A 26011-nucleotide genomic window follows, 5' to 3' on the forward strand; every position below is an offset into this window, starting at 1 on the left:
TTAATTAAATAGTTTTGGCCACAAAAATTTGGAGAGGGACTGACATCATTCACAAAGGAGGAGGAGGTGATGATGGTGCCCATTCATAATGACAATGAATATTCATTGTGCCAAGAAAAGTGTGAACATGACTATATAACCTGGTGAACAGGACACTTACCTGGGATCTGGGGGACGCAAGTTCCTGCTCCAATGATTTTTTTAAATTACTTATACAAAGTTTAACAATTTCAACAGGAAGGACTGAGAGACCCACACACCAGAATATACCGTAGTCCAGTAGTTAAGGCACTCTCCTGTAGAAAGTGAGACCCAAGTTCAAATAATTTCTTCATGTGAGGCATAGGAGAAAATTGAACCTCGGTCTCCCACATATCAGGTGAATGCCCTAATGGCAGGGCTAAAAGTTATAAGGAGAGTGGCACCACCGAATCCTCTTCTCTTGCTCTGGGTGTTTTTGTGAATCTAGCCCTTAACAAATGTGTGGAAAATCCATTCAGGCTTGAACCAAAATCAGTTTTTTTCAGTTCACTGAAATTGTTTGCAATGTTTGTTTCAGTTTGACTTGGGGGAAAAAAAAAATATATATATAATTTTTTGGAACTGCCAGCGAACTAAAAAATTAGTTGGAGTCTGCTGGCACCTTAAAGACTAACAGATTTATTTGGGCATAAGCTTTTGTGGGTAAAACACCATTTCTTCAGATGCATGGAGTGAAAATTACAGATGCAGGCATTATATAATGACATATGAAGGGAAGGGAGTTACCTCACAAGTGGAGAACCAGTGTTGATAGGACTAATTCGATGAGAGTGGATGTAGTTTGCCAATGAATTTTAGTTCTGCTGTTTCTCTTTGAATTTAACACCATTAATTTGGGCTTGATTAGGGACTGGGAGTGGCTGGCTCATTACAAAAGCTGCTTTGCCTCTCTGGGAATTGACATGTCCTCATCTGTTATTGTGGTCTATATTTCTAATCTTGAATAATTTTTAAATGTTTTATATTCTTACTTTCAATATTCATTAGTTATGGTGTTAGCCACTCTGTCATCTTTTCCTCATACAGTATCTGATATAATTGCCATTTTTAAATTGGCTATTTTAAGGTAACTCTTCAAAAAGAAAACTATTGTATCTGTATTTGGTATCCACTTTAGCAGCGACTTGTCAAACTGTATTTCCCCGCTTTCCCCCCATTTGGGCTTATTATATTTTAGAATTGGTTTGAAAGTGCTCGTGTTTGTACTTGAGTATGAATTTTTTTAAAAGGTACGGGGGAGATACTGTATGTGTATAAAGAGTGCATGTTTGTGGTGTGGTTTGGAATTCTCTTTTTAGGATGTTAATATGAAAAAGAAAATGGTCCTACTAATTACTTGTGAGTTTATTTGCACATGTTATATAGTAGGTTGCCATACAGTTGGTTATATTTAATCAGATTAAACTTTTATGTCCTTGTTTTCAGGAACTCAGTGTGTCCTCATTGATTTCAGATGGCATAGTCTTCCATGTTCCAGTAACCAAAGCAGTTCAGCTCACTAGGGAAGATGCAGTAAAAACAGCTTTGCTGTTAGAACTTGATATTTCTGTAAGTTGATAAACTTCCTCAGCTGGTGGAAGAAAGGGTACAAAATATTAATTGGAGAACAAAGCTGCTAAGAGTGATGTTATATGCTAATCATCTGGGTTATATTATTAAAATATCTTTCTACAGTGGGTTGAAGTGTGGGTCAACTGAGATTGATCTTGTTTGTAATACAAAGTATCTCACTCATTCTGTAGAGAGTATGGCCCCACATAAGCTAACATTTAATAGTTGTTACATATTTTGTATGTTTTATATTCAAGTAGTTTACTAGTCTTAATAATAATTCATTACTGGTAATTTAACAAGAGTCTTTATTTAGATACATAATGAACATATATGCAGAGCATCTTAACTCAGATCAATCTATCAGTCCCACATCACATCAACTCACTGCTCCCACACCCTAGAGATTCCATTCGTTTTCTTAAAGACGCAGTAACACCACATCTACTTCCTTAAATTTTTTTGGCACAAATTTATGTGTGTGTGTATCTGTTTGTCTACAACCTCAGAATTAACTGCTTGCTGTACGTGCTTTAACAAGTCTTCTTTGATACAATGGCCATCTAACTTCTGTATTTGCTATAATATTGAAGTTGCTCTTATGACTTAGAGGGATGATGTCATTTTCATTTTCTTGTTGCTCTTGATGTGGTATTATATCATTTCTTTTTTCAGCTGAGTTTGATAATTGCAGGTAACAATTGCAAATGTCTCCAATTTTGTCTATACATTTGACCATCATTAGTCATGTCACAAGATTGAGGTGTTACGCCTTAAGTTACAGTGGCTTTCTGAGCCCAATTTCCACCATTTAGATATGTACTCCATCATTTGGGTTTCAAATAAGGTAGTTCATGTGATCCTTTATCATCATAATTCTTTTGATACACATGTGACTGGTATTTATATTTACTAATTTCCTTTTTTCATTCAGATTGTTTTTCACTTCTGAGTAACTTTTAGCTAATTTTTTTAAACTTTTTAAAATTCTGTTTATAACTTCCCTTACTCTTGGTACCATGTGTTGTTTTATGTTGAAATAATCCACTCATCTTTAATATATATAGTGTTCTTGTAGTCATGTTGGTCCAATTATATTAGAGAGATGAGATATTGGGTGAGGTAATATCTTTTATTGGACCAACTTTTGTGAGTGAGAGAGACAAGCTTTTGAGCAACACAAAGCTCTTCTTCAGTTCTGGGAAAAGAACTCTAAACCTCACAGCTAAATGCAAGGTGGAACAGATTGTTTAGCATAAGCAGTTAATATATATTCTAAGAGATCTAAGAGATGGCCTGTTAATACCTCTGTAGTCACAGGACAAAAAAAGTGGGTTATTGGTTTACAGATTGTTGTAATAAGCCATAAATGCAGTATCTATCTTTAGTCCATGATTTTTAGTGCCTAGCAGAATTACGAATTTAAGATCCCAGGCTTGTCTTCTGAAAGTGTTGTGTAGGTTTCCTTTGAGGATGAGGGCTTATAGATCAGACATAGAGGATTGCTTTGTGAAAAATCACAAACATCACATCTACCATAATGTCTCTGCCACCGAAACAGCCATTCAGACCCTGAGATGTAACCACCAGATAGTGATGAAACCAGCAGATGAAGGGGGTGCCATCTTAGTCCTCAACCGTGATGACTACATTAACGACATCATCTACTAGAAAGAATTCAGAGACCACCTCATACCACAGTTTACCCAGGAACTTAACGATATAATGAAATCCTTCCCCAAACAACTCCAAGCGAAACTCTACAGACTCTTCTCCCACAAACCCACCCCATGGACATTCTGCATGGACAGATGGCCTAAACTCCCTCATAGATTTCCACCACAACTTCTTACCAACAGAAGTTGGTCCAATAACAATAGTACCTCACCCATCTTGTCTCTCTAGTCTTTAATAATAATAATTCATTGCTTGTAAATTAACTGTCTTTATTAAATACTTAGTTAACGTATATACAGAGCGTCTGAACTCAGGTCAGTCTCTCAGTTTAACCTCAAACCAAGGACCTCCTCCAGCTGTCAGCTCCCACATCCTGGAGATTCTGTTCATTCTCTTAAAGCCACATTAATATCACAGTGATTTCTGTTAATTTTGGATTGAGTGAGATTGGTTTTGTGGAAGATTCTTTCAAAAAAAGAAAGGGGTTAAAGTAACCAGAAATGAGGAAAATGAGAGGAGAGGTGGATGTCAGGAAAAATGACAAAAAGACTCCATGAATACTTTGAAGATGTTTTGAAACACTGGGTAATAAGGTAAAACTTATATTCCATGATATTTAATACATGCAAGCATTGATCTTCCTTGCATTGTGTAGCAGGAATGAGGTCCGGTCAAGTGATATGGGCACAAGACAGGAAGCTAGGAATTCCTGAGTCTCATTCTGGCTTTGACACTGACTTTCTTTGTGTCTCCATATCACTTAAACTCTCTACCTCTATTTTCCTAGTTGTAAAAACAGAATGACTTGACTTTACTCAGGGAAAACTAGAGGAAAAGCTCCATACAAGAGCTAGGTGGTTTGTATGGATATTGTTTAAATAAAGTTAGCATTTTTATGAATGTACTCTATAAAGCCAATATAGAATTCTGTAGAATTCTACTGCAGTGATATCAGTCTGTTCAATTCTGTAGGTCCTTAAAGTAACTTCTGTAGGCCCTTTTACTCTATTGGTTTAATAATTTTTTTATTTCGATAGGACTTTTTCAGAAATGCTTGTTTGGTTACAATTAGGGTTTGTTTTTAAATGATTCTACCCCAAGTTTTCAAACAGGTCAGCTCCTAAGGGAGCATGCACTCTTCCGCATGTGTGTGTGTGTCTGTGTCTGTGTGTAAAAAAAACCTAATTTACATGAACATCCAAAGATTTGCACTCCTGAGTCAGGCTAAAAAGTGCATGCACTTATTTGAACATTTGGGCCTCTATTGTTAGGATCACAGAGTCATTCTTGCCTGGTGCACCTTATGAATAAATGTTTTTATTATTGTTGTTGCCTACACACTGTCTACATGCTTTGTACAATGCATGCTGGAGTTTCATAAGAACAACATAAGAAAGTCCATAGTGGGTCAGGCTAATGGTCAGTCTAGCCTAGTATCCTGTCTTTTGATGATGACCAATGCCATGTGCTTCAGAGAGAATGAACAGATCCATCCACTGTCATCTGCTCCCAGCTTTTAGCAATCAGAGGCTAGGGACACCCGCCTCATGGGGTTGCCTCGATGATCATCTTTGCTAATAGCCCTTGATGGGCCTTTCCTCCATGAACTTATCTAATTCTTTTTTGAACACTGTTATACTTTTGTCCTTCACAGTATCCCCTGGCAATGAGTTCCGCAGGTGGACTGTGTGTTAGGTGAAGTACTTCCTTCTATTTGTTTTAAGCCTGCTGCTTAACTGTAAAAAAACCAAAACAAATAGTATTTTTCAATTCATCTAATACAAGTACTGTAGTGCAATCTCTTTATCATGAAAGTTGAACTTACAGATGTAGAATGATATACAAAAAATAACTGCACTTAAAAATAAAACAATGTAAAACTTTAGCGCCTACAAGTCCACTCAGTCCTACTTCTTGTTCAGCCAATCGCTCACACAAACAAGCTTGTTTACATTTGCAGGAGATAATGCTGCCTGCTTCTTGTTTATAAGGTCACCTGAAAGTGAGAACAGGCATTTGCATGGCACTGTTGTAGCCGGCGTCGCAAGATATTTATGTGCCAGATGCACTAAACATTATGTCTCTTCATGCTTCAACCACCATTCCAGAGGACACGCGTCCATACTGATGACAGGTTCTGCTCGATAACGATCCAAAGTGGTACAGACTGAGGCACATTTAATTTTATTATCTGAGTCAGATGCCGCTAGCAGAAGGTTGATTTTCTTTTTTGGTGGTTCGGGTTCTGTGGTTTCCACATTGGAGTGGTGCTCTTTTAACTCTTCGGAAAGCATGTTCCACATCTCGTCCCTCTCAGATTTTGGAAGGCACTTCAGATTCTTAAACCTTGGGTCCAGTGCAGTAGCTATCTTTAGAAATCTCACATTGGTACCTTCTTTGTGTTTCATAGAATATCAGGGTTGGAAGGGACCTCAGGAGATCATCAAGTCCAACCCCCAGTTCAAGCAGGGCCAATCCCCAACTAAAATCCCCAAATTGCCCCCTCAAGGATTTGTCAACTCTATAGCAAAAATGCTCTTAAAATTAACAATGTGCTGGGTCATCATCCAAAACTGGTATAACTTGAAATATATGGCAGAATGCAGGTAAAACGGAGCAGGAGACATGCAGTTCTCCCCCAAGTAGTTTAGTCACAAATTTAATTAACCCCCTTCTTTTTTAATGAGCATCATCAGCATGGAAGCGTGTCCTCTGGAATGGTGGTCGAAGCATGAAGGGGCATACAAATGCTTAGCATATCTGGCACATAAATACCTTCCAATGCCGGTTACAAAAGTGCCATGCGAATGCCTGTTCTCACTTTCAGGTGACATTGTAAATAATAAGCGGGCAGCATTATCTCCCATAAATGTAAACAAACTTGTTTGTGTGAGCGATTGGCTGAACAAGAAGTAGGACTGAGTGGACTTGTAGTTTCTAAAATTTTACATAGTTTTGTTTTGAGTGCAATTATGTAACAAACAAAAAAGATCTGCACTTTCATGATAAAAAGATTTCACTACAGTACTTGTATAAGGTGAATTGAAAAATAATATTTCTTCTGTTTGTTTTTACAGTGCAAATACTTGTAATAAAAATAATATAATGTGAGTACTATACCTTTTGTTTTCTGTGTTGTAATTTAAATCAATATACTTGAAAAGGTAGAAAAACATCCACAAATATTTAATAATTTTCAATTGGCAATTCTATTTTTTAATAATGTGATTAAAAGTACGATTAATTGCGATTAATTTTTTGAGTTAATCACATGAGTTAACTGTGATTAATCGACAGCCCTACTTTGCATTTATCAGCCTTGAATTTCATGTGTCATTTTGTTTCCGAGTCCACCCAGGTTTTGAGATCCCTTTGTAACTCTTTTTTAAGTCTCTAAAGAGACTTAACTATCTTGAGCAATTTTATATCATCTGCAAATTTTGCCACCTCAGTGTTTATCCCTTTCTCAAGATCATTTATGAATATGTTGAACAGCACTGGTTCTGGTACAGATACCTGAGGGACACTGCTATTTACCTCTCTCCATTCTGAAAACTGATAATTTATTCCTACCCTTGTTTCCTGTCTTTTAGCCAGTTCCTAATCTATGAGAGGACATTCCCTCTTATCCCATTACTGCTTACTTTGCTTAAGAGTCTTTGGTGAAGGACCTTGTCAAAGGTTTCCTGAAAGTTCAAGTGCTCTATATCCACTGAATTACCTTTGTCTTCATGGTTGTTAACCTCTTTAAAGAATTCTAATGTGTTCGTGAGGCCTGATTTCCCTTTAGAAAAAGGTCATATTGTTTCTTCCACAACAAATCGTGTTCATGTGTGTTTCTAATAATTCTGTTTCATCCAGTTTGTCTGATATTGAACTTTAGTTTACCAGCCTGTAATTGCCAGGATTGCCTTTGGAGCCTTCTAAAAAAATTGATGTCACGTTAGTTATCCTCCAGTTATCTGTTATAGAAGCTGATTTAAATGATAGGTTACCTACCACAGTTAGGCATTGTGCAATTTTATATTTGAATTCCTTCAGAACTCTCGGGTGAATACCATGTTGTCCCGGTGTCTTATTACTGTTTAACTTACTGATTTGTTCCAAAACCACCTGTATTAATGCTTCATTCTGGGATACTTCCTCAGATTTGTCATTAAAAAAAAAAGAATGGTTCAGGTGTGAGAATCTTCCTCTTATCCTCTGCAGTGAAAACCGATGCAAACATATTTTTTAGCTTCTCCTCGGTGATCTTATCTTCCTTGCATGCTCCTTTAGCACCTTGATCCTTCAGTGGCCCCAGTAGTTGTTTGACAGGCTTCCTGCTTCTGATGTACTTAAAAAACATTTTGTGTTAGTTTTTGAGTCTTTGGTCAGTTGTTTTTCAAATTCTTTGTTAGCATGCCTAATTGTGCTTGACCTGTTGACTTGCTAGAGTTTATGCTCCTTTCTGTTTTCCTAAGTAGGATTTAACTTTCATTTTTTAAAGGATGTCTTTTGGCCTCTAACCACTTACTTTACTTCATTTAGTCATGATGGTACTCTTTTGGTCCTCTTACTACGTTTTTTAATGTGGAGTATATATTTAATTTGAGCCTCTATTATAATGTTTTAAAAAGGTTTCTATGCAGCTTGCAGGCATTTCACTTTTTGTGTCTGTACCTTTTAACTAGCTTCCTTGGTTTTGTGTAGTCCCCCTTTCTGAAGTTAAAAGCTACTATGGTGGGCTTCTTTGAGCCCCACAAGGATATTAAATTTAATTATACTATTGTTGCTGTTAGCAGTTGGTTCAGCTATATTTACCTCTTGAATCAGATACTGTGCTCCACTCAAGACTTAAGCATTAGTTAACATCATGCACCTTTGCTTAGTATTAAGTTATCAGTTAACATCATGCACCTCATCCAAATAAAGAGACTACAACCTCTTATTTATTCAGAGATCTAGTTTTGTTTAATTTTCTTTGAATTTCTCTCTTGTGCTAATTTTCTCAGGAAAAGGAAATAATTGTATATCATTATAAACACCATTCACCTACGTATTTTTAACCTGCTAATTTTTTGTTAATGGTAACAAATTTATGTAAATTGTTCACCATAAAGATTCAATATTGATTTAGATCTGCAGAAATAGAAAAACAATATACACAGCTAATGGTGAATTGGGGCCTCTTGTATATACAAATCTCCTTGTAAACACATTTTGTTTCTGCATAAACTGTTTAACTGGGCTTATTATATAATTGAAAAATTCTTTGACCAGTAAGAGAATAGGTTTCCTACGTAGAAAACTTAAATTTAAAAATAAAAGGTTACATGCCTAGATTTCTGATGTACCGGGCCAAATATAATAAAAATATAAAATTATAGTGTAGTCTTAAACAGCCAGATTTTGTTTTATGAGTGTGGAGAATATGGGCCATGGTTTATTACACAGCTTTATAGGAAAAAAAATCTTTATTTTATAACAGAAAACATCGTTTTGCTACCAACCTGGAGATGCCTTCTGTGTCATATGCCCCAACAATGCCAGGGAGGTGCAAGAACTTCTTCATATCTTGGGACTTTCAGAAAGGAAAGAGTGCTTTGTTTGCTTAAAGATTAAACAAGCCACTAAAAAGAAAGGTAATGTATAAATGCATTATTAATCAACAAATAATGCTTGTTTGCCTATTTAAATATAATGAAAGCTCATAGGTGTGAACATTTTGGCTTGAATTTTTCAAATATTAGGACATTTGGTCATTTAATCTTATTGGCACTTAAAAAGGTGTGGGGATGGGGTGTGCAAAACACTGGCCATGATTTTACTTGGTATCTCTCTAACAATCAGAAGCCTGTCCTGGTGAAACAAACTATTTTACTAAGATTACATTTGCAATTTTTAAATCTGTGTGCTCTTCTTTGAGTGTCCTTTGCATATTGGATGTGTGCTGACTAGTGCCTTTGACTGGTGAAGCCTTCTACTAGTAATGCCTGGAAGAGCACTCCTCCTTGCCCCTTCCCTCACTGTTTGAGCTCATTCTGAGAACGGGGCTGTAAAAGGTGGTGTGGCTGTGTTTGCTGCCTCAGTTCCCTCCAGCCACATGACTAGATGTGAGCGTTCTTTGGATTCAAGATCCTTAGTAAGATAGGTGCCTTACTTTTTAAATAGTTCATACATTTGTAAATAGTTTTATATTAGTATTACTGTTACTTAGCTATGGTGGATCCAAAGATCAAAAAATATAGATTTAAAAGATGTGCATCTTATTACACAGTTTTCCTGGCATCCATGCTGTTTTCCATGCACCCATGCTGCATGCCTAAAATGCTTAGGAAAAGGGCACTTTTCTACTCCTTGTACTATCTCTTGGTCTTTCACACTATGAACTAGAAGGGAGAGACAGAATAGGCTCCAGGCCCTCCTTCTACTAGAAATCTTATCAGTTAAAATCTCCAGTTCTGAAATTTCTAAAATCTTTTTTCTAAATTTCTAAGGAAAATGAAAATAGGAGGCTGGCTCCAGGCTCAGATCCTATTCCTGGGGGGATTCTGCACCACTGTGCAATGCAGAATTTGCACAGAATTAGTGTTGTGCACAGAATTTCATTTTTTCCCCATATAATTGGCACTGCAGAGCTGCTGGCTACCCCTGGGGTCCACTGAACTTTACAGAGCCCAATTCCCCATCTCGCAGTGTGCCTGCACGAGAGATTTGGGCAGGCTGCGGTTCCCAGGTTTTCCAGCCTTGCTTGGCCACATGGTGCAGCCAGGTCCCCTCCCTGTGTGACAGCTGCCAGAGCCAGCGAGCTGCACCCCATGGGGAGCTCCATGGAGGGGCTGCTGCTTTCTGAGAGGTGAGACTGAGGGTAATGGGAGAGAGGGGAGAGACACATAACCTGAGTTGTTCCGGGGGCGGCTGAATCTTTTAATTGTATACCCTCACTATCACCAAGTATGGGTTGTCTCTGCACGACAGTAACAAAGCTGGATGGATTGGAGCCTGTGGCTGGGCTCTGAGGGGAGGGGTGTGGGTGTATGGCCTCTTGGCTAGGCTCTCGGGGCTGGTGTGCAGGTGTCTGGGTCGGAGGAGTCCCACACAACCCCTTCCAGCACCCTTCAAATACCCCTTCCCAGTACACACACATCCCTCCAGAACCCTCCAAATGCCCCCTCCCAGTACACACACACACACACACACACGCATGCATGCATACATACATACATACATACATATATCCAGCAGCCCCCAAATATCCCCTCCAACACGTCCAACTTGACTCACCTTGCAGTTCCCCCCTCTTATTTCTCCCCGGCAGTATCCTCTATTTGGGAACTTTGAAATATGGTAACCCTATGGGGGAGAGGACACAAAAACCTAAAGAATTGACTAAAGACTAGAGGAGCAGCGTTTCCCCCAAGATGTGCCCAGTGTGTGACACATCTAAACTGAGGTGCGTGACAAAAGCATAACAGAGAAACAGGAACTGGGTTGTCAGAGTTTCTTTAACTCTCTGCTCCTGGAGGAATCTTTTTTGTTGTCTATACTATTACAGACATACTTGGTGACAGGTATTTTGAAATTACCTTGATCCATCGGTCCTGCGGCCCTTGTATAGATTGCAGCAATCACAACACGTCTTCCATTCTTCTCATATCCTGGCCTTCCTTCTCCATGTGCGACCATGCCTTTTCATGATAAAATCTTCCCATCTCTTTGGAGGTTGGCTGAGTGGTCGTTTCAGTTCCAATGGGTACCACTCAGTGACAGCTGCAGTTCATTGATTGTCAGTGAGCCTTGCTATATGCCCAGCCCATCTCATTTTACTGTGCCTGCTCTCAACAATGACGTCCTACACTCTACTCTGCTGTCTGATCACTTCTCATTCTCAAAGACATACATTTCAAAGCCAGAAAATACTATCATGATCATCTAGTCTGATCTTGTGCATATTGCAGGCCACAGAACTTCACCCACGCACTCCTGTAATAGAACCATAACTTTTGGCTGAGTTACTGAAAACCTCATTTTATGATTTAAAGACTTCAAATTACAGACACTCCACCATTTACTCTAGTTTAAACATGAAAGTGACCCATTCCCCCGTGCTGCAGAGGAAGGTGACCCCCCCCCCGGGTCTCTGCCAATGTGACCTGGGGGCAGAAATTCCTTCCTGACCCCAAATATGATGGTCATTTGGACCTTGAGCATTTTGGCAAGACCCAACAGACAAACATAAGAACATAAGAACGGCTGTACTGGGTCAGACCAAAGGTCCATCTAGCCCAGTATTTGTCTACCGACAGTGGCCAACGCCAGGTGCCCCAGAGGGAGTGAAGCTAACAGGCAATGATCAAGTGATCTCTCTCCTGCCATCCATCTCCATCCTCTGACGAACAGAGGCTAGGGACACCATTCTTTACTCTTCCTGGCTAATAGCCATTTATGGACTTAGCCACCATGAATTTATCCAGTTCCCTTTTAAACACTGTTATAGTCCCAGCCTTCACAACCTCCTCAAGTAAGGAGTTCCACAAGTTGACTGTGCTCTGTGTGAAGAACTTCCTTTTATTTGTTTTAAACCTGCTGCCTATTAATTTCATTTGGTGACCCCTAGTTCTTGTATTATGGGAATAAGTCAATAACTTTTCCTTATCCACTTTCTCCACATCACTCATGATTTTATATACCTCTATTATATCCGCCCTTAGTCTCCTCTTTTCCAAGCTGAAGAGGCCTAGCCTCTTTAATCTTTCCTCATATGGGACCCTCTCCAAACCCCTAATCATTTTAGTTGCCCTTCTCTGAACATTTTCTAGTGCTAGAATATCTTTTTTGAGTTGAGGAGACCACATCTGTACACAGTATTCGAGATGTGGGCGTACCATGGATTTATATAAGGGCAATAATATATTCTCAGTCTTATTCTCTATCCCCTTTTTAATGATTCCTAACATGTTGTTTGCTTTTTTGACCGCCTCTGCACACTGCGTGGACATCTTCAGAGAACTATCCACGATGACGCCAAGATCTTTTTTCTGACTCGCTGTAGCTAAATTAGCCCCCATCAAATTGTATGTATAGTTGGGGTTATTTTTTCCAATGTGCATCACTTTACATTTATCCACATTAAATTTCATTTGCCATTTTGTTGCCCAGTCACTTAGTTTTGTGAGATCTTTTTGAAGTTCTTCACAATCTGCTTTGGTCTTAACTATCTTGAGTAGTTTAGTATCATCTGCAAACTTTACCACCTCACTGTTTACCCCTTTCTCCAGATCATTTATGAATAAATTGAATAGGATTGGTCCTAGGACTGACCTTTGGGGAACACCCCTCTCCATTCTGAGAATTTACCATTAATTCCTACCCTTTGTTCCCTGTCTTTTAGCCAGTTCTCAATCCATGAAAGGACCTTCCCTTTTATCCCATGACAGCTTAATTTACGTAAGAGCCTTTGATGAGGGACCTTGTCAAAGGCTTTCTGGAAATCTAAGTACACTATGTCCACTGGATCCCCCTTGTCCACATGTGTGTTGACCCTTTCAGAGAACTCTAATAGATTAGTAAGACGCGATTTCCCTTTACAGAAACCATGTTGACTATTGCTCAACAGTTTGTTTTTCTATGTGTCTGACAATTTTATTCTTAACTATTGTTTCGACTAATTTGCCCGGTACCGATGTTAGACTTACCGGTCTGTAATTGCCGGGATCACCTCTAGAGCTCTTTTTAAATATTGACGTTACATTAGCTAACTTCCAGTCATTGCGTACCAAAGCCGATTTAAAGGACAGGTTACAAGCCTTAGTTAATAGTTCCGCAACTTCATATTGAGTTCTTTCAGAACTCTTGGGTGAATGCCATCTGGTCCCAATGACTTGTTAATGTCCAAAACCTCCTCTAGTGACACTTCAATTTGTGACAGTTCCTCAGATTTGTCACCTACAAAAGCCAGTTCAGGTTTGGGAATCTCCCTAACGTCCTCAGCCGTGAAGACTAAAGCAAAGAATCCATTTAGTTTCTCCACAATGACTTTATTGTCTTTAAGCGCACCTTTTGTATTTTGATCATCAAGGGGCCCCACTGGTTGTTTAGCAGGCTTCCTGCTTCTGATATACTTAAAAAACATTTTGTTATTACCTTTGGAGTTTTTGGCTAGCCGTTCTTCAAACTCCTCTTTGGCTTTTCTTATTACACTCTTGCACTTAAGCTGACAGTGTTTGTGCTCCTTTCTATTTGCCTCACTAGGATTTGACTTCCACTTTTTAAAGGAAGTCTTTTTATCTCTCACTGCTTCTTTTACATGGTTGTTAAGCCACAGTGGCTCTTTTTTAGTTCTTTTACCGTGTTTCTTAATTTGGGGTATACATTGAAGTTGGGCCTCTATTATGGTGTCTTTAAAGAGGGCCCATGCAACTTACAGGGATTTCACTTTAGTCACTGTACTTTTTAAATTTTGTTTAACTAGCCCCCTCATTTTTATATAGTTCCCCCTTTTGAAATTAAATGCCACAGTGTTGGGCTGTTGCGGTGGTCTTCCCACCACAGAGATGTTGAATGTTATTGTATTATGGTCACTATTTCCAAGCGGTCCTGCTATAGTTACCTCTTGGACCAGCTCCTGCGCTCCACTCAGGATTAAATCTAGAGTTGCCTCTCCCCTTGTGGGTTCCCGTACCAGCTGCTCCATAAAGCAGTCATTTAAAGAATCGAGAAATTTCATCTCTGCATTTCATCCTGAAGTGAAATGTTCCCAGTCAATATGGGGATAATTGACATCCCCCACTATTATTGGGTTCTTAATTTTGATAGCCTCTCTAATTTCCCTTAGCATTTCATCATCACTATTACTGTCATAGTCAGGTGGTCGATAATAGATCCCTAATGTTATATTTTTATTAGAGCTTGTGAAAGAATTCTCTGTAGTAACTCAGAGCCCTCCCAATTTAATGTCCCATCACCAGCCATTGTGGATATTTGCTACTAGCAGTCACGAATCAGCTACATGCTGTTGTAGGCAGTTTCATCATACCATTCCCTCCATAAATTTATCAAGCTCAGTGTTAACGATAGTTAGTTTTTTTGCCTGCACTGCTCCCCTTGGAAGGCTGTTTCAGAACTTTACTCCTCTGATGGTACATCTGCCTCAACTGACCAGCGCATGCCTTGGAGTGGCGCCCTCACCATCGAAGCCCAAAGATTCTTCTTTCAGGGCTTTGCATGAGCGTAGAGGGCTCTTTCATGGGCCTAAGGACATACCCATTGAGGACTGTCCATAAGAAATGTACTTCCTCCATGAGCCTTTCTAGATTGGGTGAGACATCCCATACAGAACCTAAGGAATCCGCTCTCATGAAGATCCCAAGATCGGAGTGCAAGACACGTAAAAAGCAAGATCCACCAGTTCCTTTGGTCACCTCAGTACCGAAACAAAAAGATAGACAGACATTCTCCAGTTTAGTCTACAGTTGCTGGTCTGGATCCATTGTCAGTACCGCCTTGTCTAGCTCAAGACAGTCTAGTCACAACAGCTGCACCAGATGTTTCAGACTTAACTGCAGGAACCCCCTGGACACTTGGGTGTACAGAGACTTGTATAACACTGGAAGAGATATTCCTCCCTTACTCACAGACTCCATTTCTTTTTGGCCTGGACCTCCTGAGAGATGTCCTTAATCTAGAGGAGTCGTCTACATCTTTGTCCCAGGAGCTGTCTCACATCCAACCATTTGCAGGAGTGGCTTGGTACAGCAGCACCCCTGCTACTGAGGGAGCAGTTCTTGGACTCTGATAAATCAAAGGAGATGTCCATAACAATATCTCTGCAGATCCATTTGAGCCCTGATAGACAGTCGAGGAAGGATTATGCTTGCCATTCTGTTGGGTATGACCCCCTGCTCCTCCCCCTCCCTCTTGGGATCACTGGTACCAATTTGCTTGGGGTGACCCACAACCGATCAGTCCCTCTTTCTTGCCTTATTGGGGTCCATGGGATCATTATGGCAGGCATCCGGGCCACTCTCAAGAATTATACCACTCCTTTCCCTCTTGCCAGCCAGTTCTATCAGTGTACAAGGAGGAGGTGGAGGAACCGTATGCGCAAGTACCAACAGTTCCTACGGGTGTGTCTTCATCTTCCCTGGATGAGGCAGTCACTCCTTTGCCTTCTCCACTGGATAACCACTGCTGCTACCAAGAGCTGTTAAAGAGTTGCCAGTGACCTACAGATCCCATTAGAAGAAGTCCAGGACCCTCAACACCAGCCCCTGGACATCTTGCAGCTTCAAGGACCGAGTAAGTTGGCCATGCCCATCAATGAGGCCATACTATAACTGGCTAGAGTAGTATGGCATGTTCCAGCATCCTGGGCCCGTACACTGAAAAGGGCTGAGAACCAGTATTTTAAAGGGGCTGAATTCTTATTCTCTCGTTCTGCTCCTAGCTTGCTGTTGGTTCAGGTGGCTGTTTGAAAGGGCACATCTATACTGTCAAATGGCAGATAAAGGCTCTAAAGACTGGACCTCTTGGGGAGGAAGGTCTTCTCCTCCAGAGGCCTGCAATTTCATGTCGCTAACTTCCAAGCATTGATAGCGAAATACAATTTTAATACCTATTCCAGGCTTGCAAACTTTAGAGACAAGCTTCTCACAGAAGATAGCGCTCAATTTGTACCTATTTTAGATGAGGGGAAGCTAGTGGCCCAAGTAGCCCTCCAGGCTTCAGTCGATGCAATGGACACAGCTTCCAGAAGTTTGGCCACTAGTTAACTGAGGAGGAGGGATTCCTGGCTGCAATTGTTAGGATTTCATAGGGAGGTCCAAAACACCATCCAGGGCCTCCCTTTTGATTAGTTGAATCTCTCTTCCAAGAGAAAATGGATGAGTCCCTGCACTCACTAAAAGATTTGAGATTGACTCTGCATTCTCTGGGGATTTATACTCCACCCCCAGGAGGAAACACCCAAAGCAATCCTATAGCCTGAGGTCACTCCCTCCTTATGCACCTCATTATCAGCACACAGCTGAGTCTCTGTGTATATGCTAAAAGATTCAGAGGCCTCACTTCTTTGCCCCCTCTATTGCCACAACCTCTACTCACTCTCAGCCACCAGGCAAGAGCCACTTTTGACATATTGGTTGAGACTTGCGTGCCTCACTGATGCCAGGCATCCTGCCCCTGTCACCTTTTGGGGCCATCTTACACTCTTTGCCCACAACTGGAACAAGATCACTACGGGTTCTGGAGATTATCCACCAGGGATACTGCAAAGAGTTTCTGTCCTTCTCTCCTCACAAACCCACTTGCTGGTCCCCCTTTGGGGACCAGTCTCATGAGGTGGGGTTAGTGCTGTGGCATGTTATTAGTGCTACAGCATTCTTGTTGCTGCTGGTGTTGCTGTTCTTGGAGTGCTGCTGCACTGTCTGCTAGTGCAGCTGACACCATTTTAATTCAGCAGACTTCGATGTCATTCGCAAGAAAAACCACATGCTCGGTTCAGTGGCGAAGGTGTTCAGCCAGGATTATTGCTGATAAAGCATGATATTAGCGTCCCATAAGCTCTACAGGTACACTAACATGTGTATGCCCATGACAACGTTACCAGCTTAGTCAGAACACCAGGATCCTGTCCCTTAGGCTAGAACAAAGCTGCTCCTACGACTTCTCCTTTTATGTTGATACAAATAAATATTACATTCCAGACACTATTAGTTATCACCCTTGTCATTATACCTGCTAGTTCAAACAAAACATCTTTATCCATTATTCCGTCATCCCATCCTTATCTTACCAAGGGTCGGGGTGTTCTTGTACCATCTTTTAGGAAAGTTTACAAAGTTATTTGAGAGATCTATGTGTTTTTGTACTGTCCTTTCCGGTCAGGAATGTGTTTACTTGGCTTTAGCTAATATCTGTGTGTTATTTTGCCAAGGCCAGGCCTGCTCTGGTGCACAGCCTTTGGTTCATGCTTTTAGTCATGCCTAGTGCTCCAGCAAGGCCTGCACAAGGTAATTCTTCAATGGAAGGAGAATCTTTTTTAAACCAAGGGGCAATAGAATGTTTCTGCATCATTACTATGGGAGAGGGTTCTTCTCCCTGTTATTTCCCAATCCCCCAAAAAATAGGGAGGGCGGACACCCATCCTGGACCTTTGGCAACTCAACATTTTTATTCAAAAGGTAGAGTTTTATATGATTATAGTGGCATCTATAATCCCCTCCATGAAAGGATGTGGTTCACAGCTTTTGATATGAAGAACACATATTTCCATGTGGACATTCACCCATCACACAGGAAGTTCCTGCGTTTTATGGTAGGCCAGGAACACTTCCAGTTTTGAATCCTCCCCTTTGGGCTGGCTATGGAGCCCAGAGTATTTACAGAGGTTTTCACTGTGGTAGTCATTCAGATGAAATGCCAGGGCTATATGGTATTCCCATATCTGGACGACTGGCTTCTGAAAGGCCGATCTCGTCAGGAGGTCAGGTTGGCGACAGGGTTTCTCATACAACTTTTAGCAGCCCTAGGCCTTTGCATAAATGAAGAAAAGTCTGTTCTGTTACCCACAAGGTCAATTAACTTTCTAGGGGGAAAGTTAGGCCACGTCTACACTACAGAGTAAAATCGAAATTAATTTTATGCGTCCACACTAGGGCACATTACTTCGGTGGTGTGTGTCCATGGTCTCAGGCTACCATCGATTTCCGGAGCGGTGCACTCTGGGTAGCTCAGTAAAAGAATGGGACCAATAACTTCGATTTCCGTCCACACTAACCCTAAATCGATATAGTAATATCGATTTTAGGGTTACTCCTCTCGTTGAGCAGGAGTACAGAAATCGATTTTAAATGCCTTGTAGTGTGGACGGGTACAGCATTAAATCGATTTAACGCTGTTTAAATCGATTTAACACTGTGGTGTGGACCAGGCCTTAGACTCTATTTCTGCAAGAGCGTACCTCCCCTCAAAAGGGCTGCATGCCATGAACAATCTGATTTCACATGTCACCCACAGACTACAAATCACAATGCATAAGTGCTTCTCACTGTTAGGCCATATGGCTACATGACTCCTTTTGCCAGACTCCACTTGTAATGCTTGTAGGCTTAGCTCCAGTGGATCTATCAACAAAATAAGGAGCACATAAACTCCAGGGTAGTCATTCCCACCAGAGTTGTCACCTCCTTAATGTGGTGGTTAAACCCAAAAAAGATCATGGTGGGAGTTGCCTTCAGAACTCTCACACCCAGGGCCTCATTATGACAGATCTCCCTTCTAGGGTGAGGTTCTCACCTGGATAATTGCACTACTTAGGGCACCTGGACCCAACGAGAGACCAGTGGTACTGAAAGTGGTCCGCTTCGCATGCACAACCTTCCTTCCACTTAAATGTTCACTTCATATACAGGTAGTGTTGGACAATATGATATAAACAGACAGGGATGAGCAAGATCTTGTCCTCTCCACCAGAAAGCTATCAGACTTTGGAACTGACATTTCAGGAACTGTGTCATGATATAGTCAGTGTATCTTCCCAATATTCACAACTCCCTGGCAGACAAATTAAGCTGAAGCTTCTTGATAGACCATGAGTGGGAGATTCACAACACAGTCCTAAACAAGATAATTACACAATGGGATACTTCACTATGGAACCTCTTTGTATCCCAAACTAATAGACAGCTCCCCCTATGTTGCTCCAGGGGAGCTATGGGTTGCAACTCCCAAAGTGATGCTCTGCTGATGTCCTAGACGAACAGCCTCACATATGCCTTTCCTCCCATTTTGCTGCTTCCACAGGTTGTAGGGAAGATATGCTGTAACAAAGCCAATGTCACCTAGCACCTCATTAGCCCAGACATTCTGCTCACAGAACTTTTAACAGTTTGTGCCATCCCACCAGTCAGGATCTGCCTATTCCCGGATCTACCAACCCGAATGGGAGGAAGACAAAGCATCCCAAAGTGGACTATCTCCACCTCATGGCCTGGTTTTTGAGTGGGCATCAGAAATAGAATGCTTGTGTTTGGCTGCTGTTCAGTCTGCTAGAACCTACTATCTGGCCAAGTGGAGATGCTTTTCAGCCTGAACACAACTACATCAATGTTCTCCAGATACTGTAAGCATCCTGGTTGTTCTAGACTATCTCCTGTCCCTGAAAACTTCAGGTCTCTCTCTCTCTCTCTCCAGTCACTAAGAGTACCTCTAGCAGCAATTAGTGTCTTTCTCACTCCAGTGGAAGGACACTCGATCTTTACTCACTCAACTACAGTACAATTCATGAAAGGCCTGATCAAGACCTTCCCTCAAATGCTTAAACTTACCCCTCAGTGGAACCTTAACCTTGCCCTGTCTAAGCTCACAAGTCCTCTTTCAAACCCATGGAGACTTGTACCTTGGCCTGCCTGTCCATGAAGGTGACATTCTTAGTAGCTATCACCTCAGCTAGGAGGGTTAGCGAGCTCAGAGCCATATGGTGGACCTTCCTTATAAAGTGTTTCACAAAGAAAAGGTTTCTCTTTGACTACATCACAAGTTTCTCCACTATATTGTTTCTGAGCTCCACATCAATTAAATGTTACTTACCTATATTTTTCCCCAAACCCCCATTCTTCCTCTGAAGACTGTCCGTTACAGCTATTCCCCTATTCCATTTTGTTTCCCCAGACTCCATTTTGTTTTCTGTTCTCCTGTGGCCGCCCTTCCCTGGCTGTTAAGTTGTTTACCAGGGCCACTGCCCTTCTCAAAGGGAGGGCCCCTTAAGTTGTTTAACAAGAGCCATTGCCCTTCTCAAAGGGATGGCCACTTGTGCTGCATGCTAAGTGGGACCACTGCCCTTTTCAAAGGGTTAGTCCTGTTATCACCTCGTTGAACCTGGGCTTGGTGTAGGGTAGGCAATGTCCAGAGCTGCAAGGCCTATTGTGGTTTTAAGATCCTGGGCATGAGTCATAGTCTCATGTGCTCTTGAGTCACCTATTGCACAGGACTATGTCCAGGCATGTCTCTGGGCTTACCTTCAGTTTTTCCCCTGTGCCCCCTCCCCTGTGACAGAGGGAGCCTATCAGGATTACTGGTGGGAAACTGCCCAAGTTTGCCTTTAAAACCAGACATTTTTGAAACACACCTCAGAAAGGTTCCTGCATTGCTGCCTGGTCTGATCAGCCAGGGGTTCTGGGGGGTCCTTTCTCCGCTCTCGTTTTATTTTTGAGCATACCCCCGTTTTTGAAAACCCCCCCCCACGAAGAACGAATTGCTACCTGAGAGATCTCCTGATTATTGAGACTGTACCGAACCCTCCTTGCCTCTTCTGATGTTGCTGCTGCTTCTGCCTTTGCTGCTGCCTTGGGGACTGGTAAGAATCCCTCTGTAAAACTTTCTATACTTTTATTTTATTATTTTAGCTGCTGGCTCTGTTTTCCCAGCACACAGACTCAAGCTAAACCTTGGTCTGTGTCTTAAAACCTCTCTTAAACTACAGGGCTCTTTGCCACTGCTAAGCTCTGCTCCTGTGGGCTTTGCCTTGGGGCTCTCTGCTTTCAGCTGTATCCACCGCTGTAGCCACCATCCCTTGGCTTCCTTGGGAGCTGGGTCCTGGATACATACCACTCTACCCTCTGTAACCTCCCCATAGCATAAGGTGCACCATAGGTCTTGTTTTTTTTAATTTAATAAGTCATAGTTTGTTAAGATTGTAGAGCTTGTAAGTTTCTGTGATATTTGTTGTGTTGCCTAATTGTTGGTTAAGATAAGTTTAGAAAATCATTGCCTGGTTGTATTCTGTAGCTGCTTGTCATTTTATATAAGTTTGATTAAGTTAGGGGATAGATAAGGTTTTTACTATTTGAATTTGTCTTCCCACTGCCCCAATCCCCCCCCCCCCCGAGCTCCCCAGTCACTCATTGCAGTCTCTCTGCTGTTTAAACTTGCAGCCTGTCTGCTCTCTGTGTCTCCCTGAGTTTAAATCTCCCTCTGTAGCGCCTCTATCTTTGGTTTCTGCTCCACCACGTGCTCCTCTTCCCCCATCCCCTAACCTCATTCCTCTACCACTGCCTTTCTTTCTCTCTCTCTCTCTCTCTCTCTCTCTCTCTCTCTCTCTCTCTCTCTCTCTTTTAATCCCTTCCCCCACGTGTTCACCCCGCTCCTACTGCTGCCAAACCTCAATTGTATTACTGAAGTCTAGCATAAAACCCCATTGGTTACCCTTTTTCTCTCTCACACACCTCACATTTTATATTTACACCACTGTGACACATTTTTACCTAGAGTTGTTGGTTATTTAACACATTTTACCCATAACTGTTAGTTGGTTATATGCTGCTGTGACACACCCTTTACCTAGAAATTGTTAGCTACCTGTTACATTTATACTTCAGTGTTAATTGGTTACCAACTGTATTGTACCCCACTGTATTGTACCCCACTATTGAAACCCCCTATACTGTACTAAAAGAACTCCCTCCCCAATTGCCTACCTTAACAAACCCCATACCCCTCACTATTAAATTTTCCCTGTTTTTGCATTTTCTTAATAAAGTTTATTTTGCACCCCACCTGTGTGGTAATTGCTCCCCAAGATCCCATATACCTGCAGGCAGGGACAAAGACTAGAGATTTCACTCTCTTGATGTCCAGTGTATCCTGGTGTTCTACCTGCAAAGAATGAAGCTCATTAGGAAATCATTGAGACTCTTTATCACCATAGCAAAGAGATTGTGTGGGCAAGCCATTTCGTCCTAGGGGATTTCTAAGTGGATCTCAGGATGAATCTTTGTTTGCTATCTTGTAGCACTCTTTCCTCCCCTTGAGGGTGTCATAGCTCATTCCACGTGAGCACAAGCTTCCTTCATGGCATCCCTTTCAGACGTTCTGCTGCAGGACATCTGTAAAGCGGCCATCTGGAGTTTGATCCCCATGTTTATGACACACTACACGCTAGTTCCTGCTGTGGCTGCTGATGAAGCAGTGGAATCATCAGTATTGCAAGCATATTTGCTGCCAGTTTCCTCACCAGCCTCCAGTCTGAATACTGCTTGCCAATCACCCATACATGAAATATGCATAGGAACCATTACTCAAGAAATGGAGTCTCCTTACTGTAACTGGAGGTTCTTCAAGATGTGTGGTCCCTATCTGTATTCTGCTCCTTGACCTCCATATGCTCTGCTTAAGATCCTGTTGGATTTGTGGTAAGAAGAAGAACTGGAGGGGTATTGACCCGCACTGCCTGTTATCTTCTTGGTTGGGAAGGCTAGGAGAGCTGCTGTGCATGTGTGGGCCAATGGAAGCTGCTTTGAAGAATTTCTGGACTTGTGTGCATTGCCTGCATGCATACCCCATGTATGGAATACAAATAAGGATCATACATCTCTAAAATCTCCAGTTACAGTAAGTAACCTTCACTTTCTACTAACAGTGTTTCCTAATTCCGAAGAAAGAGGTCTTCAGCCAATCGTGGATTTGAGGAAGCTAAACAGAACATTCTGAAGCAAAACCTTCAAATTTACTACTCTAGAACCCATTATCACCTCCTTCTCCTATCTAGATTGCTTTACTGTTCTCAATCTCAAAGAAGCTTACTTTCATAAGTTGATAAGACCATCACACAGGAGGGGCCTTTGTTTTTCCATAGTGGACCTTTTCCAATACAGGGTCCTACCTTTTTGTTCTTTTTACAGTACCCTGAGTCTTTACAACCCAACTGTCTGTGTGGCAGCTTTTCTGAGAAGACAGGAGGCTTTTGTTTTTCCGGATTTAGATGACTGGCTCCTAAAAGCAGCTTCCAAAGACTGACTGACTGGAATCACTGAATTCATATGTTCTCTCTTCCAAAGATTGGCATTTCTGAAACAAAAATAAATCTCTACTGACATTTTCACGAAATATCCTTTTCTTAGGAGCACTTCTTGACTCCAAAATGGCAAAATCTTACCTTCTGGAGGAGAAATTCCTGAAGATGAAATCTACCAATCGTTCTCTACTTCAGAGTCCATCTTTAAAGTTCTTTCTCTCCCCGCTGGTTCTTATGGCATCAGCAATGTGAGTCACAGCTTATGTAATACTAAGGCTAAAACCTCTTCAGCACTGGTTAGCAAGAAGCTTCAGATCTGGAAATACAAATGTGAATCTAATAATGTTCCAGAGAAAATCCAGAAAACTTTCTTGTTGTGGATGGACCAAGAAAATGTATGGAGGGGAGTGATGCTCAGCCTTCTCTCTTTTTCCATGATAATTAAAACAGACGTCTCAAAAACAGGCTAGATGTGTGCACCTCAACAGTCTTGTAAGAAGAAGTCTCTGGAATAAGCAGTAGCGTCACCTTCATCTCATTTTTCTGGAGTTAAGAGCAATTCATTTGATACGCAGCTCATTCTTCTCTCAAATACAAGGATCTGTGGTTCAAGTGGCCACAGATAATATGACAGCAGTGTGTCATGTTAACAAACAGGAATGAGCCTGCTCCTGATAACTTTGCAAGGAAGCAATGAAATTTTGGGATTGGGGTATACTTCATGAGATTTACGCAGTGCCTCTGCATGTGGCAGGATCTCTCAATCAGTTAGCTCATCAGCTAAGCAGAGACTTTTCCCAGATGTATGAATGGTCATCAAAAGACTCTGGGACATTTTTGTTATTTTGGGCACTCCAAATATACCTCTACCTCAATATAATGCTGTCCTCAGGAGCCAAAAAATCTTACCAAGTTATAGGTGAAACTGCTGTGGAAGTAGAGAAAGAACTGACAGGGATTTGTAGGGGATCTTAATGCATGACAGCCTGTTAGCAAGAGTCAGGCTAGCTGTAACCCTAATGACGTGAGATTTGTAGAGGCGAGGATGGTGTGAGGCAAGTGGGAAAGAACTGTGGGAGAAGTTGTTGTGACCTTGCACTGATAACAAAATATGTAGACTGGTGTCTGAATAGAAGTGAGAAAAAAAGATAGCAGGATGGTCTATGTATAAAAAAAATGCAACTGTTGCTTATTATTTTCTGTAACAAAAGGTGTAAATGCTTGCTGTAATTGTTTACCTGTTGAGAGACCTGTCTGGGACTGGGGCGACCCTGTGTCCTAGGGCACTCCCTCCCTCAATTGCAATTGCTTGAGAAATAATAAAGTGTCTGACTCTGCTGCACCCAAACAAAAAGTGAGAACCGAGTTTTTCTCCGACACTGCATTATATTGAACTTGCTTTGATCCACCGGATTGTGCAGCCCTGTCTCCCCGGAGCACTGCTTTACTGTGTTGTATCCAAATTCATGTTATATCAGGGTAGAGGTGTATAGACGTGTGCCACAAGATTTAACACCAAATGCATTGTTTTTGTTCACGAACAAGAGTGAACAGATGCAATCCTCCTCTTTGGGGTACAGATATAATGTATGCTTTCCCACCATTCTCTTCAATGTTGAAGGCTGTGAAGATCAGCCAAGATGATACCTGTCACCCCTGCATGGCCAAGACAGTAGTGGTACACGATCTTGTTCCTCCCTTTGAAAGGGAACTACAGATGCTTGTGTTTGTCACTGGACCTTCTATCACAGCAGCAATGGAAAGTTTATCATCCAAGTCTACTTTCATTGGGTCTGATAGTGTGAGCAATTGGATTCTGACAAAATTAAGAAAATGTCTCTGTAGATGTACATGTTTTACTTAATTCTACAAGACAACCAACTAGGAAAGGTTATGATTTAAAATGGAAAAGATTTCCACTGTGGGTATCAAATAAGGGTATTGATCCTGTGTCAGCTCCTATTCAATCTATATTAGATTTATTTGCTGTTTCCAAAGAATAAAGGTTTATCTATTACATCACTTGGGGGTATATTTAGCCACAGTTGTACCATTTTGTATAACAATAGATCTATACTCTTGCATAACATTAAAAAGTTTCTGAAAGAGTTATTAAATCTTTATCCCCTGTGAGAAAGCATACCCCCCCCCATGAAATTCAAACAATGTTATCACAGATTGTCTTCACCTTTTGAACTTTTATCTTTTTATTCTCTATTTCATCTTCGGATTAAGACTGCATTTATTATAGCAATAACATCAACCAGGAAAGTTAGTCAACTTCATGCTTTAATGACTAATTTTCCATTTACAGTTTTTCATAAAGTAGTTTTGTCCTCGCACAAAATTTAGCAAAAGTAATTTTTCATTTCCATGTCAATCAATCTGTTAGTCTACCACTTTTTTTCTCCAGACCACATTCAAATAATGGCATGTCCAAGTTATTCTGTTTGGATGCTAAAAGATATTTAGGACCATGGATTTTAGATTTTTCAAGCAAACTATGTGGGTAACTATAAAGGAAATCATGTTTATGCACAAATGTTATCTTAGATGGGGTCAGACAGTGTATACTGGGAAGTTATAAAAATGCCTCACAATCTCCTCCTGCTCTGCTGAGAGCACATTCTGCGAGGAATTGCTGCTTCTGTAGCATGTGTAAGGCATTTCCCACTAAATGAAATTTGTAAAAGCAGCCATGTAGACCTCAATACGTATGTTTACTAAGCAGTGTGTGTTAACATCAGGTGACCAGTTTGGTAGATTGTTTCTGTAGTCCTTGTGGTGTGGAAATCCCCAGCTGGAGTGATGCCCCAAGGATTGAGGTCTCAAATTGTAGTTCAGTTTCCATGTTCAGTCCACTATTTACGGACCATAAGAGGTGTGTAGTCCCTTCAAGTCAGATTCAATGCACATTAATAGGATAGTGAGCGGAAGCTTGAACTGCAGCTGCTCAGCCTGTCTAGGCTG

General features: G+C 41.2%; 1 protein-coding gene across 5 annotated transcripts in view; it reads left to right on the forward strand.

The window, feature by feature from the left end:
* MTRR (5-methyltetrahydrofolate-homocysteine methyltransferase reductase) overlaps positions 1-26011 on the forward strand; it is a 139464-nt gene that overhangs the window by 30241 nt on the left and 83212 nt on the right. For all 5 annotated transcript variants that reach the window (XM_050938192.1, XM_050938191.1, XM_050938194.1 and 2 more), the window contains 2 exons: positions 1468-1590; positions 8741-8894. In XM_050938192.1, coding sequence (XP_050794149.1) covers positions 1468-1590; positions 8741-8894 — 277 coding nt within the window. The remainder of the gene's footprint in view (positions 1-1467; positions 1591-8740; positions 8895-26011) is intronic.

Source organism: Gopherus flavomarginatus, chromosome 2 (assembly GCF_025201925.1).
Source record: "Gopherus flavomarginatus isolate rGopFla2 chromosome 2, rGopFla2.mat.asm, whole genome shotgun sequence".
NCBI lineage: Eukaryota > Metazoa > Chordata > Testudines > Testudinidae > Gopherus > Gopherus flavomarginatus.